Source organism: Malaclemys terrapin, chromosome 4, assembly GCF_027887155.1.
Source record: "Malaclemys terrapin pileata isolate rMalTer1 chromosome 4, rMalTer1.hap1, whole genome shotgun sequence".
NCBI lineage: Eukaryota > Metazoa > Chordata > Testudines > Emydidae > Malaclemys > Malaclemys terrapin.
In genome coordinates this window covers 99,486,273-99,511,673 of record NC_071508.1, presented here as the reverse complement: position 1 = coordinate 99,511,673, position 25,401 = coordinate 99,486,273, and the positions used below count along the sequence as shown (strand labels likewise).

General features: G+C 37.7%; 1 protein-coding gene across 3 annotated transcripts in view; it reads right to left on the bottom strand.

Moving 5' to 3' along the window:
• Positions 1 to 25,401, bottom strand: part of DPH6 (diphthamine biosynthesis 6) — a 353,170-nt gene that overhangs the window by 164,845 nt on the left and 162,924 nt on the right. For all 3 annotated transcript variants that reach the window (XM_054024803.1, XM_054024805.1, XM_054024806.1), the window contains 4 exons: positions 20,556 to 20,706; positions 18,687 to 18,818; positions 14,738 to 14,867; positions 8,110 to 8,284 (listed from right to left, as the gene is read on the bottom strand). In XM_054024803.1, the coding sequence (XP_053880778.1) occupies positions 8,110 to 8,284; positions 14,738 to 14,867; positions 18,687 to 18,818; positions 20,556 to 20,706 (588 nt within the window). The remainder of the gene's footprint in view (positions 1 to 8,109; positions 8,285 to 14,737; positions 14,868 to 18,686; positions 18,819 to 20,555; positions 20,707 to 25,401) is intronic.

Genomic DNA, 25,401 nt, shown 5'->3' with positions numbered 1-25,401 from the left:
CCCCTGAGATGCTGCCTTATGTCCAGGAATCCTTTCTGGATAATGAGCAAAGCTCTGATTCTTACCAAACGACAAGGGGGGAGGCTGTGGGGTAAAAACAGAGCGCAGTATAAAACCCTACGACAGACAGCAGTCCCGTACTTTCATAAGTACTAAATGTCACACACACTGTTTTTAAAGGACTTTCAAAAAGAAAAATTAAGGCAGACATTGACATTTCCTTTGTCATTCTTACAGTGGAATGACAGATTCACCCAAAATTTCTGATCACACTAGTCTGTTCAACAGTTGTCAGCACTAACCATCTTTCACTGGGCTACTGAGGGAATGTCTACACTGCAATTAAAAACCTGTGGCTGGCCCATGCCACCTCACTTGGGCTAGCAGGGCTCAGGATAAGGTTCTTTTTAATTGACGTGTAGACGTTCAGGCTCGGGCTGCAGCACCGGCTCTGGGGACCCAGGCTGCAGCCCAAACTCAAATGCCTACATGGCAATTAAACAGCCCCTTAGCCGAGTCAGCTGGTACAGGCCAACTGTGGGGTTTTTAACTGCAGTGTTGACATAGCCAGTGTGTCACATGACTCATGCTTCAGAAGAGCTCTTGCTTTACTTTTTCCACAGTTACGTAATTTTCTCATTTGTATCTTCCTGAATCTAATAACAATACTAAAAGGCAGATACACAGACTGTGATTACTCACTTTCAGCTTCTTTTTTCCCTTAAAAATGCATCATTTGTACGTTTTTATTGTTCAGATCTGTACATCTAGGTATTATGGCTTAGCTTAGTTATCTAGTCCAGACATCTGTTTGGTGCATGTTAATATGCTAACTTGGATTCTGATCTTACTTGAATGATTTGCTAATACTGTGATCAACATTTGTTGCCAATTTTCCCAACCAGCTGCTGCTTGCCCTGTATCATTCCTCCAATAGATGCAGTGCTTTCCCTGTACTGCCTCACTTCTACAAGGTCTCTAATTTTATACCTTCCTTTGCCTCAATATCGATGCACAGTACAGTCTTGTGTAACACATAACTAGTATAACATTAACTGAAGAAAAATTGGAAGACAATTCTGTGTAACTCTCAGATAACAGATACTAATGTATATGGCATCAGGCATCTATCTTGTGGTTTTAATATGGAACATATTTTTTACCCTTAAAGCTGTTCTTCAGGGTGGTTCACTACTATCCAAGCTTCTCTACCATGAAGTATCATTCATTGTAAATACCACTACATATGTTGCAATCTGACTGATATATTGTAATCAAATTGTAATTTTAGATACTATACAATGACAATCTATGGAAGACATGAATCAGGCAGTCTTATTTTGCAATGTGAATCTACTTCAAATTTCACATTTGTAGAAGAATTTTTTTTTTTAAATATTCAGTGAACTTGTAGATTGCATTCAGCAATAAAAAAACTAGCTCAAGAGAAATGTGTTTCCTCGTATTTAACACATAGTAGCAAAATAATTAGAATCAGGTAAAATAAGTAATTTTTAATTCTGTAAATATTGCTAAAAGGCTATTTTTAATTTAAAAATATTGGTTCAACATTTAAATATAAAACTTCCCTCTAGCCATGCAGCTCCATGCGTCCCTTTTAAACATGCATTCTATAAAGATTTTGGGCCAGATTCTCAGCTGGTATACATCTGCCAAAGTTCTGCTGAAGTCAATGGAAGTAAGCCAATTTATACCAGCTGAAAATCCGACCCTTTGTCTAGAACTGTCATTTATCATGGCAAAAGTCAAATAAATAAAAATATGTATTTGAACTCATGTTCATTTTTATAATTTAGTTCCCTTCTCTGCTAGCATGAGATTGGTGAGGCAAGAGACTCAGGAAAAGGAGAGAAGTGAGGCCTCTAATGATGGTCAAGGCAGTCGGGGCTCATGCTGAGTTTACTTACCATTTCCAACAGTATCAATGGTTCCCTCTGATGTCAGCAACTATCTGTGAAACCCACTTGCAAACAGTGTGTCTCATCCCTCTCTAGTACTGGTCCACATACATGATGAAAACCTACTACTGCTATTAGGGTTGTTTATTTTTCCCAGAGTTGAATGTCCCACTTGTAAGAGGATATTGCAATTTGCCCTTCTCTCCAGTGAGGGTGAAAAAAGCCCTTTTTTAATCCTTCTTTAAAAGTGGCTACAATCCACTGCTACTGAGTGCAAAATACAACTGTCTTTCTTGACAGATGTAACACAGGACTAAACAGTGGCAAATAATTGGTTTATTGCCTATGAGAAGCAAGGCAGAGTTTGTAATCTCACATTATCCTGGATTTAAGTACACTTGTACCATATTTACTGAGGCCAGAAGGATAGTCATTACTACAGCATAGATGTATATTTTATACTGAAGTTACTGACAGATGAACACTCACATGGACAGAGGTTTCTGCACCAGTAAAAGATTTGAGCCAAGAAAAATATGTTAAGTTATCACAAACAATTTTGTCCTTACAAATGGGAAAGTCAGCCACTTTATATCCTACCACAGATTATATCCTACATACTATGAACAGAAGCTTTGGGGTTGATTTTAAAGCATGTAATTTCAAGAAAGGGAATGAATTCTGATTTTGCTATGAATATTTTGAATGGAATTCAGATCAAAACTACATTCTGTAAGTGTTGTTTTGCTTCTGTCAGCCTGGGGTCAGAAGGACACTCTCATGGTATATTTCTAATTTTAACATTTTTTTCTCATGCTTCAGTTGGCAGGATCCTGCAAGTTTCTACAGAATTAAATGGATGCTCTTCTGAGTGATTTGTTGAGCCTGTAGTGCAAATACCTGTAATTTGCATGGACTACCTCCACTACATTTCAGTTGCCAGGACAGTATTTATGCCAATGCACATCAATCTTGGCTGCCACATACCCTTGCTGTTACAGTCTTGGGTCTATTCAGAGAAGCATGACAATTTTTGCAAAAATGCATGGTGATTTTGTAATATAAACAAAAGTTCACTAGGAACCATTAAGATCAGCTACTTATTTCTACTTGTGACATAATCAAATTAGAACCAAGGTCTCAAAATGTAAAAGGCAAAAGCATTAACGCTTTAAAATTACAAGATCCGTAAATTTCTGCTCTTCAAAGATGCAAGATTGATCAAAATGTCAACATTCCAGGATGATGCGCAAAGGATTTTTATCTTTCCCAATCTATCCCTGTTACTATACTTATAAAATCGAACCCCCAAACTTCATACATACTGGAAAATAGTCTATTCCAAAAACCAATTTTGATATGCTTTACTAAAATTGTTCTGCCAGCGACTTTACAAAGAACTGAATAACATGTTCACGCATCTAGCTTCAATAGATTTCCAAACACAGGCAACTAGAAGCTTTTCACTTTGTAAAAGGTACATTCAGAATTATATGGGACCCATATTTGAGCTTAAAATTGACATACTTCCAAAGGTAAGTATGTTGCATTGTGCATTTGTGTATTTTTCAGTAAGGTGTTTTCAAGAATAAATTTTAGGGTATATATTTTATATGCTATTTTAGTAAACAGATACACATTTTTGATAAAATAAAATAAAGTTACACTAGAAAAAAAAAAGATAATTTTCTGATTGAAATAAGTAAGACAAAATCTTGTAGGTTTTTTTTTTTTTTTTTGTAATTAGATTACTGCAAAATAGAGAAAGCAAAGAAGTCAAGGATGCTTAGCATATCAATCAGTGAAGAGAAAGAGAATATTAATCCTGGGAAACAACATTTTTGAAGATTTTACATCACAGATAAATAGCCTGGGCAACCGCATTTTCAAAGATATGACATCATAGATAAATAGGCCATGCAGCAATGGAACAGCCCTAAAAGAATTTTGACTGAATTTTACAAGTGAGTATCCACAACCCTTTGAAAGGGCAGAGCATGTGCTTTCTCTTTCATCTTCTGGCCAGCGTGGCAAGTAAGGGGAAGCAGGATTGGCACCTTATCTTCAATCCATCCTCTTCAGGGAGGCTGGATTAAACATTAGCACTAGTTCTATTCTATTATATACAGTTTCTTATACTGCCCTTACTATTGTAGGGTATCTAACCATCTTCCAGTAGTGAGGTAAGTGACATGACTAACATCTTAGAAAGACAAGGTGGGTGAAGTAATATCTTTTATTGGACCAATTTCTGTAGTAGATAAGCTTTCAAGATACACAGAGCTCTTCTTAAAGCCTGGGAAAGGTTCTTAGATTGTCCAGCTATGCCAGAAGAAGGACAGAAGACACTGGATGTGGTTGCAACTTGGTTATTAACTGTCTGGGAGTACCCAGCAGATAAACATGTATAGTGCAGGTATTTCCATGATCATTTCAATACATATCTGGTGGACTTCTGCCAGCCCTCTCCCTTTCCCATCATGGTCCCCAGCACACCTGCTGCTGGGAGCTTACCATCCCTCCACCTTGAATGAGGGTTAAGATGGGTCATAAAGGGTGAGGGGATTGGCTCCCTACTGTACCAGTCAAAGTAGCCCCGAAGCTGCCTTGTTTCTGCTCATTTAATGAATACCGCCTTTAAATCCTTTACCAATCCATTTATCTGATCATTATATCACTACATGCATCTGACGAAGTGGGTATTCACGCACTTATGCTCCAGTACATCTGTTAGTCTTAAAGGTGCCACAGGACTCTCTGTTGCTATATCACTTCGTTATGGAGTACCTGCACTGGACATCTGCAATCACGTCAACATAACTAGTTGCAACATCACAACCTAACTCCTGTTCCATGTTTACCCATAACGAATCCCTCCAGCCCCACAAACCCACTGTGAGGAAGGTGAAAATCCCTGCACTTTGCCTAGGCCAATCTGGTGGTGAGGGAAAAATTTCTTCTGAGCCCACCGCTCAAGAAAGGACGACTAGTGCAGTGCCCACAGTGGTTCCTGACCAAACCTGGTATTTTGCCACTTCCATGTGTGGGAGGAGGGTGAGTGCTGCTCTGCCTGGTTCAGGTAAAAGAGGGCTTCTCCTACTCAGCATGTACTTATATAACCTCCCTTCTCTTCCAGTCACTCGGGGGGAGGAGAGGAATGGGTTAGTGTGCCCACGCTGACATGTTCTGTCACAAAATCACTCTCTCTCTCCCCCTTAAAGAGGTACCATCTCCATCCAGCAAACCAGACAACAGCCTCCCTCTCCCCCACCCCGCCCTTTAATGTGCAGTGTAATCAGTATCACAGCTAAATACAAGATCACATAGTTCAGCATAAGTAATTAGCACATATCCTAAGAGACCATGCAAGGTAGAGTGGCCCATTAACACCCCTGCAGTCACAGAACAAAAAGGAGGGTTAGTGGGCTACAGATTGTTATAATAAGCCATAAATCCAGTTCAATCTTGTATTTAGCTGAGACACTCTTAGTACCTTTCCCAGACCAGAAGACGACCTCTCTGCAGGTCAAAAGCTTGTCTCTCTCACCAACAGAAGTTGGTCCAATTAAAGATGTTACCTCATTCACCTTATCTCTCTAATATTCGGGAACCGACACAAGTACAACAATACTGTGTGACTAATAACTGACACATGGGGTTTGTGCTTTCTCTCATCCTCTCCTTAAGAGGAGAATAATGTTGACAGTAGAGTGTTTTGTTTTGGAAAATTTTGGTGTGTGTGTGTGTGTGTGTTTAAATGTCCATGCTGTTATATGTTTATGTTAGAGAAGGCAAGTTAAAAAAAAGTGCTTTGCATTCAAAGTGGAAGGTGGTGAGGTTTGTGGTTGTTCTTAGTTCCTGACTTAGTTTGTTCCAGAGCTTGGGACCAGTACCTGAGAAAGGTCTGTCTCCTGCACAGACGAGCTTTACCCTGGTAGTAGAAAGTTCAGGTGTGCCAGAGGAGTGGAAGAGTCAACCATGATCTTCATCACAGAGCTTAAGGCAATTCTTTGGATAGGCCTGGCCCAGGTCATTGAGTGCCTTGAAGATGAGGACCATCCTCTGAACCTCACTTGATATTCTACAGGAAACCAGTGTAGAGGTCCAGGGATAGGTTTGATATGCTTGTGGCAGTCAGTATTGCTAAGGAATGTTCAGTATTAGTTGGTGCTCTCTAAGGGCTGATGTCTTTGTGCCCACTTATACTGCACTGCTGTAGTTCAGATGGGAGGTATTGAAGACATATATAACCTCTGCTAGGATGAGCTGGAGTCTCCTAGCCAACCAGAAATGGCAGAAAGTATTGCTTGTGGATGCTATTATGTGACAGCTTAGCATTACTGAGGGATCTAGGCTACAGACTGAACTGGCCAACAGTGGGGATGTACCATCAACCAAAGGAGACTGCACCATGACTGCAAATTCTGCAAAGTGCTAACCCTTGCCCACCAGCATCACCCCTGTTTTGCTTGCGCTTAGCTCCAACCAGCTGTTTTTCATCCATGAACTGATCTCACTCAAGCATGCTGCCATCTTGGTGGTAGTGGTATGGTCAGATGAAGTAAAGGATAAGCATAGCTGTATGTCATGTCCATATTGCTGGCACTGAGTCCATGTTGTGTTATCAGTTCAGCTAGTGGTCTCATGTTGATTTTGAAAAGGACCAGAGAAAGAACGGATTCTTCTGGGACTCCACAAGTGAGGGGTCTAGTAGAGGGGGTGCAGTTTCCAATCTCTACTCTTTCAATGCGTCTCTCCAGGAAGAACTTGAAAAATTTAAACATATTACTTTGGACTCTGCCATTTCTTTCAGGCAGTATCCTATGGTTGACTATCAGATGCTGCAGAGATTTCTGAGGATGAAAATGGATGTCCATCCTCTATCCATTGACAGCAGAAGATCATCCACCAGTAGTACTAAAGTAGTTTCGATCCTATGTCCTGGCCCGAATCCAGATTGTGCCAGGTCTAGAATATTCACTTAGTTCAGCACCTCTGCACTATACAGAATGTGGTTGCCCCAGTACGGGTGCAAAATGACTGTATGGTTCTTTGCATTTTCTCATGTGAATAAACCAGGCAGAGCCAGCCAAAGCATGACCCAGAGTGTTTAAAATGGAGTGAAGAAAAAGTCCACCAAAGCAACTTCCTACTCTTGACAAATGAACCTTCTTTAAATAGGTAAACAAAGATAAATTATGTGTTATATGTGATAACCACCCTCTATGTCCTTCCTGGGTAAGTCCACCTGATATCTAGCCTAAGCCATTACCACACACACGGAATGTAGCTAACACCAAACAAAACAAAACATTGTTGCAGCAGTATAATAATAGGTTTGTTCGCAAATTAGAAGACAACTCAGAAGAATTACAATATATGAAATAAAATATTGTGTAAGTCACAGATCCTCCTACTAGTAATAGCATAGTTTGGGCTAGATCTTCTTTCTTTTGTACAGACAGGAGGGTGGAGAGAAGAGTGCATACAAATTCTCTTTTGCAAGGTTAAAGACAAGACTTTTCCCTAATACTCAGGAAGGCATTAGGAGTTGGGAAGTGGGCTGCCTACTCTTTCATATTTGTTAAGCAACATATCTTGTCCCGTCGACTTTGTATTAAATGTAAATTTTAAAAATACTAAGTACTTCATCAATCCTGATTTGCTTTTATGTACTACAATACTAATATCTAGAGCCTCATAAGGGAATTCATTTACATGTGTTTAAGCGTTGATTTCCTAAGAAAAAGTGTGAACTTGTTGTCTTTGAACATAAAGAATTTAAAATGCCCTGAAATGTTTTCAATTAATAGTTAAATTTCAGAAAGCATATGGAAATATACATGCACTATAATTACTTACTGTTATAATTATAGTGTACAACCTCAACATACTGTTTTTGCGCAGAGTGATGTTCTGAAAGAAATAATTGTCCTTAGCCCTGACTGATGATCACAGAGTTAATGGTTTGATAAACTGCAGCAAAAGAATTGAAAAGGTGTCATACACAGAGGTTTTAAAATGTTAAATGTATATACTTACATTTTTCATTTTTTGTAGTTTTTTAAAAAAACATATTACAAAAAGGTGCAAACTTTTTTTTTCTTCTATGCAGATTAAAATAAATGAAAAGAGCTGATAACTTTATTAACTGGTAAATAGTTCATATACAGTAACAAAGATTGCTTACCTTGATGGACTGACTATAAGGTCCTATGTTAGCAGGTGCCCAGTGAGAAATGCTCTGTACATGCATGATCTGTTTTTGATAACAGTGCACATCACCGATGGTAACGTCACACTTATGTGCAAGGCAATCCATCCAAAAGAGTACTCCATCAAGCAATGGGGCTTCTACACATACTCTGAAAACACAAATCATGAAAGATTATATGATTATCTTACATACTCATAGAAATATAAGGCTGGAAGGGACCTTGAGAGATCATCAAGTCCAGCCTCCTGCACTGAGGCAGGACCAAGTAAACCTAGACCACCCCTGAAAGGTGTTTGTCCAACCTGTTCATTCATTCATAAATATATATGTGTGTGTGTATGTGTCATATTATATAGATAATGATTTAGCCTACTGAAAACAAGCCACTAAAAAGAGCTAGTAAGAGAGCAGCATCTCAGAGCCTACAGCTATTGAAGAAGAATTAAGTTTGCAGTCCACACATAAAGAGGTAACATTTTACTCTCAGAAGAAATTCAACAGAAAATGACTTGTAAATGTGTGTTCTCAGGAAGTATCTTATAATACAGTCTTGTGAAATTCTACTCAGGAAAGTAACTTTTTTTCACCACAGGCAAGCAAAACATTTCATCTTTCTGCCCACCACCCCGCCATTATCATCATCATAAGGATGGGTGAGTAGATTTTCTGCTTGGGCTGCTAAATTTTCAAGACAATTTTGCAAATTTATTGTAGCTCTATACCCTTGGGTCTGTACTCCTAGCATGTTACTAGTGAGAACTCCCATAGCCAGGTCTCTGTGCATAATGCAATTATGCAGCCATGCAAATGTGTGCATAATTTTTCTTTTGACCAAAATGCAGCACAAGTCTGCTTGTGCTACATAAATAATATTAAAAAGCGATTTTCCTGCATCCTCCCAGCTTGTAACCTTTTTTCCTGTTCTTTTATAAGCTCCACATGAAGGGATAGGGGATTGTATGGCTAGCAATGCAAACAAGGGAGCAAAAGACATGCAGTATCTTGAGGAGCAGAAGAGGATGGAGCAGGAGGAGGGACTGTACTTAAAATATACTGAAGTGGAGAACTGCTCTTGTGCAGCTTTACAAGCTGTACAGTAAGGAATAGAACCTGCCATGTTCTCCTCTTAGACTATGCAGAAAGAGAACGCCATGTCTTTCTGGATTAGTAACCCTGGATGGCTGCCTGCATCTCCTAGAAGCCTCTCCCCACTCCCTTTTATGCAGTGCTTTAGCCTCTTCTGGTACTGCCCATTCCCAACTACCTTATTTCAGGAGCCGCACTAAGTAATTAAATTATTTCATAATCAATTTACATGGCTGCATAATTCTGAGTTTATAAGAGATCTCAGTGTTCTTATGCTACCTGGGTCAGGACCTCAATATATAATTTAGGTCTAAATTATCACATCATACACAGTGTGTTGTCCATAGATTTAAAATTTCACAGCAGCTAACCAGTCCCATGTGAGGTGGCTCATTCTGAGCCAGGCAAGGGTAACAGTATGTAATGGATCTAACCATCCATTGGAACAGAAAACGTAACACATAAAGTAATACAAAACTCTCCAACCATGCAGGGAAGGTGGGTGGGGGACTGTGGATCTGTTATAAGATACATTATCCCAAATACACCTATAATTCTTTACATTCTTGTTTCCAGTGCTGTTGCAGCTGTGTTGGTCCCAGGATATGATATGAGAGACGCAAGGTGGGTGTGGTAATATCTTTTCTTGGACCCACTTCTGTTGGTGAAAGAGACAAGATTTTGAGCTTGCACAGAGCTCTTTTTCTGTTTAAGCTTGAAAGCTTGTCTTTTTCACCAACAGAAGCAGGTCCAATAAAAATATTACCTCACCCACCTCATCTTTCTGTAATTCTTTAAGTAATTTTTGTTTTCATTCCTGGTGAGAGTTGTCACCCCACTGTGGACTACAGAGACAACTTCTTTTCAATAGCTTCAGATCCTGAGTTGGTTAAGGATTTTCTTCTCACTCTTGGGGCTTGATTGAACCATAAGGCTCAGCACTGAGTACGGGGCAGTGTATAGTGGTGATTTCCCTGAAGAAGCCCTTGGAACTGGGTTACAATTCTGAAGTGACTCAGTGACAATTCCTCCCCAAATCCCTCTTTTTTCTTAGGGGGAATGTAAATTGCCACACCCCTTCACAGGATGCAATTTATTTGCCCCATATAGTGCTGGCCCAGATCAGTGTTGTTTGTGTAGGACCATAAATAAACTTTTACAAATTGAGAGAAAGTCTTCGATGATTCTGTATCTCAGGCAGGCCAGCAAAGACAGAGTTGCCTAGAAAAACATACCATACTACTGTATATTCTCCTAAAGGATTGTAAAATCAATCCCCTTTGATGTCTCCATACCTCAAGAGGAAAAATTAAGAACATACAACACCAGACACAGGACAACAAAGGATGCGTAGATAGAAAACCTTTATTTCCAAGCTTTACAGTTTCTGACTGCTTTTGAAACCGAGTACACTGCAAACTCATATCTTCATTGGGATAACTTTACTACTGTCTCATATCATGCCAGATAAAACCAGGGCTGACTAATCATTTATTAGGTCACCTGACCATTATATACAATTAGCAATAATTCTAGCCAATCATTCAGAAATTCAATACAATAAATATACGGAAAACATTTAAAAATATATACTCTTTTAGTTACTGTGGCTAAGGCAGAAAAAAAAATTTTTATGAAAGGTCAAGTGAAAAATTGTCACTCTAGCACATCTACACCCTTTGGTTACAGTGAGAGCACCAATAATGACATCCGAACAGAACTGACTTTATTTGCATTTGATGCAATATAAATAGTGCAAGTGGAATAGCATCTTGTCACAGCAATGTTGTCCACAGACTTATTTTGACAGAGTATTTGCACTGGCATTTATCACATGACAATGCTCTAACTCTGCCATTATCTCAAAGGTGTATGCATTTTCCATTAGTTTGTTTATATAATTTCACTAATAGAAGATACAAATTTTTGACAAACAGTTTTAAAAAGGAAAAGATGGCATATTTACTTTTAAATGGTAATGTGCTTCACGTAAGGCAATCTCTCTCTTTAGGGTTATAACTTTTTATCCTTTTCTCTTCTTTCTCCCCCTTTGTGCTTATGTTCATATATCTATGATGATATTATTTTTAATTTTTGTAACAGTTGCCACACACTGGTTGCTTGAAATACACCAGGTATAGACAAAAGATGAAAGAGTGAATAAAAAAATCAAATCAAATCGTTATGATTGGTATGGGCCAAGGCAAGCTCAGTAGTATTCAGATTGGTAATAAAGCAATAATGATTGAATAACAGATTATATTTTATCTTTACTACAGTTCTGCTATGTTGCATAATTCCTACTATATATTGTATAAATCTTATTCACTCTGTAGCAAATGCAAGCTTGCAACTTAATTTCATTATTTTTGGACCTCTTCTCCACTGATTGTATATTGGGATAAAATATAGGAAGATTTGTAAATTTTGGGGCATGACATTAGTAAGGATCCATGGATAATTATCTTAGGGAAGCCTTCGAAGCAATGAGTCCAACACAGATCCAATTACTAGTAGAGCTATTACTAAGTAGTGGAAAATATATCTTATTAACTTGAATAAGTAATAAAGCCCTCATTGTTGCACAATGGGAAAAAGCAAAGAACTTGCTTCCTATAAAAGATTTTATGCAGCACTAAAAAAAAATCATTTTGTCACTTGTAGAGTCCTTTAACTTTATATATTTATATTTCCATTAATGACCTGGGAGAGAGGGTATGTATTAAGATAATAAATTCACAGAGAATACCAAATTAGGTATGATGAAAATGCAAGTATGCTTGTTCTGGGTATTTATAATCCCAAACACAGATGTTCAATGGGAGGGAAAAATTTGGAAAGCAGCAATGATGAAAGAGATGCAGTGGTGACAGTGGCCAAAACAATAGACAAGAGTTAGCAATGCAATGTGGCAGCCAATAAAATGCTCTATACAATTTGGGCCAGCATACACACAGGCATTACACAAAAGAACACTGAGGAAACAGTTCCACTTCCTACTCTGTGGTATGACTGCACCTGGGATATTGCTTTCACTTCTGGGAAGTTAATTCCAAAAGATATTGACAATCTGGAGAGTCCAGAAAAGTGTAAAAGCTAACAATGGAAATGTTTATGATTGTTCAGGCAGGCAAAATTAGGAGAAATGGGATGTAATTTTTAAAAATGAAAATTTAGGCTGAATATTAGAATTATATTAGAAAATATTAGAAAATATGAGAAATTCTTCTCAACCAGAGATTTTAGGAATAGGAATAGTTTCCTCAATGAAGTGATGGTATCCCCATCACTAGGCACATTTAACTCTGAATTAAAAGAAAGTATTTTGTAGGGAATATTGTAACATAGATCTTTCATGGTTCTGTTTACTCAAACCTGGAAAATGGACTAGGCTACTTTTTATGCAAAGAATATTTTGAGTCAAAAAGGTATTGCTCCACCAAATCACATCCGGAAACGTATTGCTATATATTTACCTATATAATAAATATAATTATTATATAGGTAGATATATATTAATATAGCAATAAATTGTTATAACAAAGCCATTTTATTAATTTATTAATATAAAATTAATTATGTATGGCACTTTCATTAATTGAATGATTATAATCTCAACTCTTCCTACATTTATGCAGATGTTAGATGTTTTATATATATGAACAAAAACTGAATTTTACCTTAACCGACCTGAAGTTAAAGTTTACAAGTTTTAAGTATATCATAGGATTCTGTACACTAAATGAAAAGCAGTTAGTCAACCTATCAGTATTTCAGTTGCTAAGCACTGTAAGGTGCAAGAGTCCTTCTAGTTCTCATTCTGGAAATCACAGAAATGTGGGACTGGAAGAGACCTCAATAGGTCATCTAGTCCAGTCCACAGCAGTGAGGTGGGACTCAGTATTACTTAGACCATCCCTGACAGATGCTTGTCTAATCGGTTCTTAAAAACTTCCAATGACGGAGACTCCACAACCTCCCTAGGTAACTTGTTTCAGTGCTAACTACCCTTATAAGTTAGGAAGTTTTTCCTAGTGTCTAACTTAAATCGCCCTTGCTGAAATTTAAGCCCATTGATTCTTGTTCTGTCCTAGGTGGTCAAGGAGAACAATTTATCACCCTCCTCTTCATAACAATCTTTTATGTACTTGAAGACTGTTAACATGTCCCCTTTCAACCTTCTCTTCTCCAGACTCAACAAACCAAATTTTTACAATCCTTCCTTGTGGATCCCGTTTTCTAGACCTTTAATCATTTTTGAAACTCTCCTCTGGACTGTCTCCAATTTGTCTACCTGTTTCCTGAAGTGTGGTGCCCTGAACTAAATACTTTTTTTGCAAGAGCGTGACATTGTAGATTCCTATTTAGTTTGTGATCCACTATGACCCCCAGATCCTTTCTGCAGTGCTCCTTCCTAAGCCATCATTTCCCATTTTGTATTTGTGAAACTGATTATTCCTTCCTAAGTGGAGTACTTCACATTTGTCCTTAAGGAATTTCATCCTATTTATTTCAGAACATTTATCCAGTTTGTCAAGTTCATTTTGAATTCTAATCCGTTCCTCCAAAGCACTTGCAGACGATACCAATCTGGGAGGAATTGCAAACTTAATAAGTATACTCTCTATGCCATTATCAAAATCACTGATGAAGATATCGAATAGAACCAGACCCAGGACAGATGTCTGCAGGACCCCACTCAATATACCTTTTCAGCCTGATTGTTCACCAGTCACTGAGTATAATTCTCAAGTTGTGCACCCACCTTATAGTAGGTTCGTCTAGGCTATATTTCCCTAGTTTGTTTATAAGAAGGTCACGTGACACAGCATCAAAAGCCTTACTAACGTTGAGCTATTATCACATCTACTGTTTCCCCCCCCCCATCATGTACTCTTATAACAAAAAAAAATCCAAAACAAAAAGACAATTCTCTTTTACTTTATCTGTAAATGAAATTTGTTAGATTTGACACTCAACTTTCAAAAATTGTAGTAAGATTTTCAGTGACCAAAGCATTTGCTACATCAGTCAATTTCCAACATAAAACTGCTACATAACCTGGAAGTCATGAGCAGTACAGAATTGGAACTGTGAGTGATCTTGCAGGACTAGACTATTAGATTGGCTCATTCCAACAGACCTGGGTTTGGCAGGAAGTTTGGAGCTCTAGTCTGATAGACACTAGACATATACTAAAAGGGATAAGCTTGGTCTCTGCCAACAAAAGGAGTCAGGCTCACCATACTCGGAACATTGACAGCATCTCCCTGCCACACACATGCTTTTAATTACACAGTAGATATGCTTATGCTATTGTAGCAATTGTTCCATCAAGGAAATAAAAATTTATACGACCAAAAAATAGCATGCTCCCCAGAAAAAGGTGGACAAAAGCCTACTTTTGATATGTGAGAGACACAAAAATGTGTACAAAAGCTTCATAAATACAGTAGTAGTAATACAGTATATTACAGTGTATCATAAATATACCATAGCAATAGTCTGATCCTACCTTGCCGGTGGACACAAATCAAACTCTGTCATATAAGCTGAATTTATAACAGCAAAATCTTTCATGTTCTTCATATACAGATGGACCAAAATAATATCTTTCAATTCCAATCCCTTTGAATTCATATTAGCTACCAGAAAAAAAATAATATAGCTGTTAAAGATAGGACATTTTAAATGAGCATAGAAAGATAGTAGAGGCATCTTATGTTTGTCCAAGAAAATCAAATGATAATAACCTAACACTTACTTAACATGACTGAGTGCTTTAGTAATATATTACTTTTCCCCTTACAATAATCTTTGATGGTATAGCCTTATTTTTTATTAAGTGGTTTTTTGTGTTAATTTTATCTGATAATATGGAGATAAAACATAACTGAAAATTCTTCAAACCTGAATTTACACTTGCCTTAAGAAAATACACTGTATCTTAATAAATACATATATACAGCAGTCTACATTCCACTGCACTACTGTGCAAAAATAAAAATAATGGATAGTAGAATAAATTACAATTTCCAGCAATTTATCATCCACTTGCTGGAGATCAAGCAATGGCAAATTCAGTATAAATATAAGTAAAGGGGTGTAAATGGTTGGAGAGACTAAAGGAGAGGGGTGAAGGAAGGACACACATATTTGGTGTCCGAGAACAGGTAAACTGGGTTCAGGATAAAAGGGTATTGGTGAGAAAATGGACTCAACCAGAGCTGATTATATAGAGGAAGAAGAATAAAGTTAGGGGAGTTAACAGGATGCAATTTAGAACACATATTTCCATCCTGAGCGCCTTATCAAAATTTGTGGGACAGTATACTACTGTGTGGTCCTCATATTCTGCATTTAAGTCTCAGGAGCTACAGAAGCTAAATTAAGTACAAAGCTTTCTCTGAAAAGTGTGAAAGAATACAGAACATATACAGTAATAGGGTCCCATGTGACATGAGTTAACTGCTACGCAAGCCTGCCTTCATGATAGTTTTGGCTATATTGCCCTTTAAAGTTATAGATTGGACATAGATATTTTCATTCTAATTAGCAAGTAGGATGAGAGCATGAAGATAATCTGCTGAGGGAGGCTAAAGTGAAAGCAAATAGTTTTCATGTAAAATGTCTCCATTCTTTTAACTATATTCAGAGACAAGATTTTGAGCTTATACAGAGCTCTTCTTCAGTCAGCTAGGAAATAAGTGCACTTTTCAAATTTCCAGTCAATGGAACATTTTAGCCAAGCATTTTTTTTTCTCAAGTGTGTGAGAAGTGTGTGATTTGAAACATATTTTTGGGGAGGAAATACTGGGCTAAACCGAAAAAACTAATTTGCATGATGTATAACTGTATTTGACCAAATTGAAAGGAAAGGGAATTTATTTCTTAATGTTCATAATTCTTAACTTTGTTATAAAAAGGATCACTTTAAAAAAATATAGTAAAGGTGAAATCCTGCTCTGCCCTGACCTGCCAAAGGAATTATGCATGTGTGTTGGGGGGAGTGGGGAGATGGAATTTTTCTCCCAATACAGAGGCCGGGTACTGCTGGTGACATGAAGGACTGTGTCTGGTAGAAAGACACAGTTGGTGAAGCTTCTAACTACCACTCTCTACCTACACACCCACACACCATTTTCTTGGCCCACCTACAAATCCTCCATCCATTCATTCATAGAGATAGCCTCCACAGAGCTTTCATCCATGATACACAAAAGAAGTACATGGTATTTCTAATGAGTTTTGGGCCTTTCACTGCCATGTAGGAGTCTGTAGGATTTGGTCAGGTATGACTCAGCCTCATTAGGACAGAACTGCTTTTGAAATGAAAGTACTATTGGTCAGAATGCTATTTATTTATTTAGAGAGACGAGGTGGGTAACGATATCTTTTATTGGAAAACTTCTGTTGGTGAGAGAGACAAGCTTTTGAGCTTCTGAAGAAGAGCTCTGTGTGGCTCAAAAGCTTGTTTCTCTCACCAACTGAAATTCGTCCAATAAAAGATATTGCCTCACCCATCTTGTCTCTCAGATATCCTAGGACCAACACACCTACAACTACACTGCACACATTTATTTATTAATGGATGACCTGAGTAGGATCCTTATCCTGAAAATGCACAAGAGAGAACATCAGTACAGTCTGTACTTTGTACTACATCCAACTCTGGGCCAGATCATTGACGCCTATGGACGATGCCAATTTATAATAGTTCAGGAACTGACCCTCTATTGATAACATTTACTATTGTAATTTTTGTCTCCTTCCAAAAACTTTAATGTAAGAAAAGTTTGAATAAAAAATATAGGTTGAAAAAGTAAAGAAATGGAAAAAGTACAGCACTAGATTCCCTCTTCGGCTTTTGATATTATGGGCTAGGATTATCGTATGTTTCATGAAGTCCAGTAGCAAATTTCCATTTCTAAATCCTTCTGGCAAAACTCATCTTCTTTAGAGGTGATTAAATTAATTAACCTTGCAAGGAGTAAGTTAAAAGGACTTGTGTATGCTCCATTCTTCCAACATGACAGAGAACAGGCTGAAGTCCTACATACATTGCTAGTAAGAGTTCAGGAAAAGGCTCATGCATACCTGCAGATGATCAGTTTAGCGCTCAGAAAAACTTGGCAAAGAAACATATTGTGGTTTCTTCAGATGACAGGATCATAATTCATTCAGCTTTCCCCACCCTCCACACGAAAAGGCAAAAACCCCACAGGAAATGTGAGCATTGACATTTATTACCAAGGATCAAAAAGCTACTATTTTGCCAGAAATGGAAAACAATACAGCAAATACAGTAAATATAAGTAATATGCTGAAAGCAATAGGCTACTCAACTAGCCAATGACACAATAAGCAGGTTTTTAAAAAAACTTCTGATGGATGGCAAGGCAAAAACATATAATGTTTGGATTGGCAGATATCCAAACAAATAAAATGAGAACCAAGGAAAATGTTATAGAGCCCCTTTGCTTCAATTTACAGATTATGCCCAAAAGATTTACGCTAAACACTAGTGCCTTTAACTACAAGTTTGATTACACCCTCTTTGCTGATTTCCAGGCTGTTAAAAACAAGCTTAAAGGCCATCTAGAAAGCATGACTTCTTTGCTTTCTAAAAATGCTAAAGATTCTTTATCATTCTGTATTCAGTCATGAACTCAGCTGCACAAGCCAAATGTAAAGATTTTATGGGCCAATATATCACAAGAATTCGTGAACAAGAATACAAGTCTACCCAAGCAGTCACTAAGAATGATTTTCATTTTTATGAATGAAAAAGAAGCCTGCATAAGCATTCTTTATTTAAAGTTTAAAAATGCAAAAAGACTGCAAAACAAAATTGGAACGTTTTGTTTTATATGTCAATATCTTGTAAGAGTGTGATAGCAAGGAATCTGGCTTCCATGATTCCCAAGACAGCAATTTTTCCTTTGCATTAAGTACATAAATGAGATTTACTGCTACTGACCTAATCCTAGATGCCAAAATGTACAAGAGCAACAGCTTTCTGGAAAACTTAATTTAAAATTATTGTGGTAACAAAAGCACTTTACCAAGTAGCCGGCATCCACAACATACATGCACAGACTATGTAAACATTATATCTAGAAAAAGATACACATATATACTATATATATTCCATTACATAAAACGATAGAGTTGTCTTCCACAAAGCTGTTAAGAATATTTTGGAAATAATTCTGATATACTGATTTTATCCCCTATCCTTGCTTTTTAGGGTCTTCAAAATCTGTGCACATTACAATGTGTTCAATATTAAAGTTAGCAGTCTTCACAGCATGATGCCAGCCTGAGGCAAGCCTGAGATGGTAAGTTTGTAATCATAGAATTTAAAGTTATCAAAACATAAAAATATATCAGCTCTTTACTTTGCACTTTGTTTAAAAAACAATTGTTTTAGTGATAAATAATGGCTCAGATTAATAAAGCACCTTGGAGGGAAGAGAACGCTTCCTGAGCTGCATGTTGAATACTCCTTCCTTCTAGTGGAAGGAAGCGGGCAGTGACGCCTGAAACCCACTGGTAACCACTTAGGGATTTTCCAGAACATTCTAATGGCTTACCTAAAGGAATGAAAGAAAATCAATCTGTTTACAAAAACAAAAGACATCAGATTAAGGTTTATCAAAGAAAATCTTTTAAACTGAATTGTCTATGCTCAGGAAGAAAAAACTTTTAGAGCAAAATTATAGATTATTAGATCATCTTCAAAAATGATTTATAGACAGTAAGATAGAACAGAACTATTAAAAATAAATGTGCAGTCATCGGCGCTTCCACATGGAACCTGACAAAATCATCTCCCACAGATATTCTCCAGAATATACTCTTTTCTTAAAAATTGCATTATTATTTGTCTGTCTTGCAATTTCACTAGCTATATCGCCTAGTCTATGGGAGGTAGGTGTCTAACCAATTAGGCCCCATGCCACATTTTTTGATGCCTAAATATCTTTGAAAATGTTGGCTGCTAGGAACTCAGAAGTCAAACTGTCAATTTGAAAATGGGACTTGGGCACTTTTGAAAATATTACTCTAAGAATACTTCTTCAATTAACAATTACAGGAAATAGGGGGAGGATATTTTCTGCATCTTACTTGAACACAACATTCTCCCAGTGCATATTTCCATTAATGCAAGGTGGAGTTATAATTTATTTCTAAAACGTACATGATGCCTTATAACGTGGAGGAAGATGAAGGGTGAAATTCTGGCTCTATTGAAGTCAATGGGAGTTTTACTATTGATGTTAATGGGGCTAGGATTTCACCCAAAGTCTCTTGTCTCAGAGCTGTAGTCTAAGGGCGTGAATCTACAATCCCCTGCATGTATAGTTCAAGCCCTGCTCTGCAGATATCTATATCTGTGGACCATATTTGCAGATTGCAGATCAGATGCAGATACAAATTTTGTATCCATGCAGGGTTCTGTGTAGAGTACCCCTGCCTTTATGCAAGTCAATGCAATTCCTTGACAGAAGTAACTATTTGCAGGAACTGGCTCTAATTCAGATAAATAAGATTCAGAACATTACAGTTCAAATGCTAGGAGGCATAGACATGTCATCAAGGAGGAGTTCAACATTGGTAGGTTGTACTGCTCATTAACACTAATTAGAATTACATGTATGAATTCACCAATGTATAAATCAGAGTCAATCACTTCCAGACAGAACAGCTTGAAGTCACTTCTCAGCACAAGAAGCTGCATGGACACCAAATGAAATTGTGAAAGTAGTTTGATTGAAAAGAAAGTTGTAACGTACCACTTTCACATTCCAACCACAAGAGAAAGTACATAAAAGGGATTTTTTGGTACACTGAAAATTGAGGCAGAGCATGCTGTTATTTTATATTTTTAAAAGATGCAGGGACTGGGGGGAGTGCGTGTGATTTGTTTTAAGCCACCATAACCTTTTCTCTAATCCAATTAATTGAAGGTTAAATTATAAAACAGGTTAAATTACATGGACAGAGGCAGTGCTGTGAAAACTTGGTGTTTTCTCTTATAAAAAATTGACAGGGCTATCCTTTCAAGTAGCAGCATCAGTCCTGGAATTAATCTCAAATGCATAAGCATAAATACTGTATGTGATCACACAAGATGATCTCCTTGTGCAGAGACAAAACGTTTCTCCTTATATGCATTATCCCAGATGCATTTTTTTCTTCAGACTGTCTTGACAGCAAAAAAATTATAATTTTTTTATAATGTTTAATATTATGTTCCACAATAGTATATGAAATAAATATAACTCCCTCGCCTAAAGACAGAGAGGTATGTAGTATTCAAAACTCACTGTATTGCAGAGAAGTATGTTCCAATGATTTCCAGATGATAGGAGGGGTTTTCTGTGGTCCATCTGCCTCAGATACAGGTGGCATACTAACCTCATTGCAGCTTACCTCACAAGAACAGCTACGGATCATAAACTTGTCTGAAGTTTCCACCTGATTGAAACAAATATTCTGACATAAGCAAGCGAATATTGTGCTAGGCTGTGGTAAACTGTCATGTTCAAACCTAAAAAATAAAAAAAAAAACCTTAAGATTTTTATAACAAGGAATATTAGCGCTAAAAGGAAATTTAATCTTAGGACAAATAATAGAGGAAAGGCAACAGGATTCATCATTATTTGGACCGCAAAAGAGCACAATACAATATGATATTGCTGATGTGAAGTATGGAATCATAACACAGATTCAGCATCGTAAAACAATGGATTAAGGACTGACGATATTCAAGGTAACAGAGACAAGACAATACTGTAATAAATAAAAGCTATACCACCATTATCCAGTACAGATATACTTTACCAGAAATGAGGGATTCAGATATTCCAAAGCCATGAGGAACTTTAGTAAACATTTAATCTGACCTCCTGTATAGGCCATACAACTTCCCCAAAATAATTCCTAAAGCATATTTTAAAGAAAAATGTAAATGTAAAAATGGCTGATGATGGAGAATCCACCGCAAACCTTGTTAAATTGTTCTAATGGCTAATCACTCTCATCGTTTAAAACGTACACCTTATTTCCAGTCTGAATTTGACTAGCTTCAATTTCCAGCCACTGGATTGTGTAATACCCTTCTCTGCTAGATTGAAGAGACCATCCTTTAATTCTTTATTAATCGAGTCCCATGTCGACAGCTCCACCATCTTGCCCACGATCGCTGTCAAGGTGACAGGCCTATAATTACCCAGGTCATCCCGTTTACCCTTGTAACGTATTCGCACAACATTAACTTTCTTCCAGTTTTCTGGGACTTTCCCTGAGCTCCATAGACTTATTGCAAATCAACATTAATGGTCCAGCAAGCTTCTCAGCCATCTCTTTTAATTCTTGAATGCAAGCTATCTGGATCTGCTGATTTAAAAATGTCTGACTTTAGTAGCTGCTGTTCAACATCCTCCTGAGATACTACTGATAGGGAAAGGACAGTGGTACAATTCAAAGGCAGGAGGGAAAATAGAAAGATAGAATTCAATAGTTATCTCTGACATAAAATATTTGACACAGAGGACTAGGAAAGTATAACAGGAAAGTTAAAAATGTTCCAGTGATTGACTGTTTGACTTCAAAAAATGAATGTATCCTAAAAATACTCATTGGACTGATCTAGTGAGTCCACAAGCATCATCAAAACCTATTAAAATCCACAGCAGTTGGATTAGACCATGGAAAACAGCACCTTCCAGAATGTATAAACTAAGGATTTGTCTACACGCCGATTAAAAACACATGGCTGGCCTGTGCCAGCAGACTTAGGATCACAGGGCTCAGACTAAAGGCCTGAGCCCAAACGTCTGCACCACAATTAAACAGCCCCTTTGCCCGAGCCACGTGAACCCAAGTCGATGGGCACGGGCCAGCCATGGGTTTTTAGTTGCAGTGTAGACATTCCCTAAGGGTAAATTCTTTTCTTGTGTTGCTCAGTGCAGTAGGAAGGAAAAAATGCAAAGTGCCTACTCCTGTACCTTGACATAACTAGCACTCTCTTGAACATTTTGAAGGACATCCTAACTAATGTATCTGCAAGTACTCCGTAGACCCAAGGAAGCATAACTAGTTGGCTTAGGGTCATGGCTAGGCCCCAATGCACCCTCATGCACTCTGTGTTCAACAGCAGATATTGGATGGGAAGAAAGAGTGTGCATGGTTCTCATTTTTTGAGCAACAAAAGAACCATTGTACGCTGTGTTTTTACCAAGTCCTCATGAGACACCCCATTCTGTATGGCATGGTGACTCCTAGAGACTTGGCTTTGCTAATACTGCTTCTCTACATCTAAACACATCAATGCTGAGCTAGGGTAGAATTTTGCCCATAGTCTTTGACTGAATATTACTATAAGCATTACCTCCATATGCTATTAATTCATTTGCTGCTCAATGGCCCATAATTTTAAATGATTTTTTCCTACAGTATGCAACTTATGCAACTATGTACATTATTGCATTTTTATTACACACTAAATCTACAAAATGAGGGAAAAAACAGAGTAAAGCAAGATAAAAAAGGAATACAAAAAACAATATGAACAATTCTGCAGTCTTCTAGCATGAATTAGAACCTGGTGAAAATATCCTGTAAGCATGCAGACAAATTACACATTATATGTTGAAATACATACATCAAACTACATATAATCAAATTTATGTTGTACAGTGAAGCACTCAAAACTTGCAAATGCCAGAATTAAGGTTACTGGTCTAATCTTAAATTGGCTCCTCTGTGCGTCTCACCTTTGAACATCTGGCCCCTTCAAGGTATCTCAAGCTAGGCATCCAAAAACAGACACACCAAAAATCAGTAGTCACTTTTGAATATTTAGGCCATCATAATTAGCCACATAATCTCCTTTTTGTATTTTTCCTCTCTCCTAAAAAAGCCCCTCCAAACACGTATGATATAGTTCATTCCAGTATTAAAGTGCTCTCTTTAAGTTATGGGGCTGATCCCTAGCAAACTCCCTCCCCCCCAACACACACACAATGGCTTGGGTCAAAAGTCTGCATTGAGAACTCAACATTTACATAAATGTCTGGCTTCACTGGGGAGTAAAAGGATCCAGCTAAGTGAAAGCAGTATGTTTGGAAATTCTCAGAAAAGGTTAAATTACAAAAAGGTCATTATCTCGGAGAGGAACCTTAGCTCTGGCTGCCTCTAAAAAGGCTCAAGGGGAATTTAGCAAGAACTGCAAACACTAAAACTATGCTCTAAGAGGAGCTGACGCACTTTGATTGGACCTCATTTTATTCATTCCTCTTTGGAAGGTGTAAAAGACGGGGCAATAGTCTATTTTATGTGAGCCAACTGTACATTAAAACAAGTCAACCGAATGTAACGTAATAGTGGAAAGATGAAGGCTGCAACTAAGCACAAACAACATATGCACTCCAAACATTACATACATTACAACATACTAGCATCCAACAGCATCCATATAATTTCCCGTTAATTGAACAAATTATACTATTTCTGTGGGTAGTTCTGTTTTGCTGTTGTCTACAGGGCTACATGAGACCCACAACCCCTCAAGTATGTCTAGAAAATAAAGGGGTAGGATTCTCAGACAGCATGTAAGTAACACTCAAACTAGACTGCCCCTCCACGAGCAACCACATGGGAAACAGTGATGTTCCAAGAGCTGCCTCCTTTCATATATGTCTATAAGCTGTGCAATGCAACCAAGCAGAAAAAGGTATTACTTTTCCTGCTAGCATGGAATTAGTTTTTCATTAATTTACAGTTGCTTTCTCTGGTTTATTTTAAGACGGTATGTATCATGAAACAGGCATTTAGCATTGGAACCACAGTGAATTCAGGTTAAAACAGTGTTGCCATGAAATTAGCCAGTGCTGAACAGTACCTGGATGGCCTGGTTGTGCCCCTTCCTTCTACCCCCTATACAACCATCACAATACCAGTGCCAATATCATGGTGTTGGTCTTGTTTTGCCCCCAAAACAGCTTGTCACAATACTTTCTCTTCCTTCTCCTCCAAAATGTTGAATTACTGCTCAAAAAGAACATGATCCTCTACCAATCAGAGGTTTCATGATCCATCATGACTATGAATATATAATTAGAAAGGAACGAATTCCCCCTTTCCACTGATATAATCCCTTTGTTTCTAGCCTTTGTAGATGATAAACTAGCTTCTTTACAGTCACTACCTTATAGGTAGAAAGCTCTTTTACGTGATTATGAGACGTTTGTTATAATCTTTCTCTGTTCCAAATCCTGTATGGTTGAATTTTACAAGGCATTTTACAAGTGAAGGGATATAGAAACAGTACCAATTGTATTTTTAATACCTCTCTATAGCAGTGGTGGGCCACCTGCAGCCCGCTGCTTCCCGCAGCTCCAATTGGCTGGGAACATAAGAATGGCCATATGGGGCAGACCAAAGGTCCATCAAGCCCAGTATCCTGTCTACCGACAGTGGCCAATGCCAGGTGTCCCAGAGGGAGTGAACCTAACAGGTAATGATCAAGTGATCTCTCTCCTGCCATACATCTCCATCCTCTGACAAACAGAGGCTAGGGACACCATTCCTTACCCATCCTGGCTAATAGCCATTAAGGGACTTAACCTCTATGAATTTATCTAGTTCTCTTTTAAATCCTGTTATAGTCCTAGCCTTCACAACCTCCTCAGGCAAGGAGTTCCACAGGTTGACCTTGAGCTGTGTGAAGAACTACTTCCTTTTATTTGTTTTAAACGTGATGCCCATTAATTTCATTTGGTGGCACCTAGTTCTTATATTATGGGAATAAGTACATAATTTTTCCTTATTTACTTTCTCCACACCACTCATGATTTTATATACCTCTATCATATCCCTGCTTAGTCTCCTCTTTTCCAAGCTGAAAAGTCCTAGCCTCTTTAATCTCTCCTCATATGGGACCCATTCCAAACCCCTAATCATTTTAGTTGTCCTTCTCTGAACCTTTTCTAATGCCAATATATCTTTTTTGAGATGAGGAGACCACATCTGCTCGCAGTATTTAAGATGTGGGCGTAACATGGATTTATATAAGGGCAACAATATATTATATTATTATTCTCTACCCCTTTTTTAATGATTCCTAATAGCCTGTTTGCTTTTTTGACTGCCGCTGCACACTGCATGGA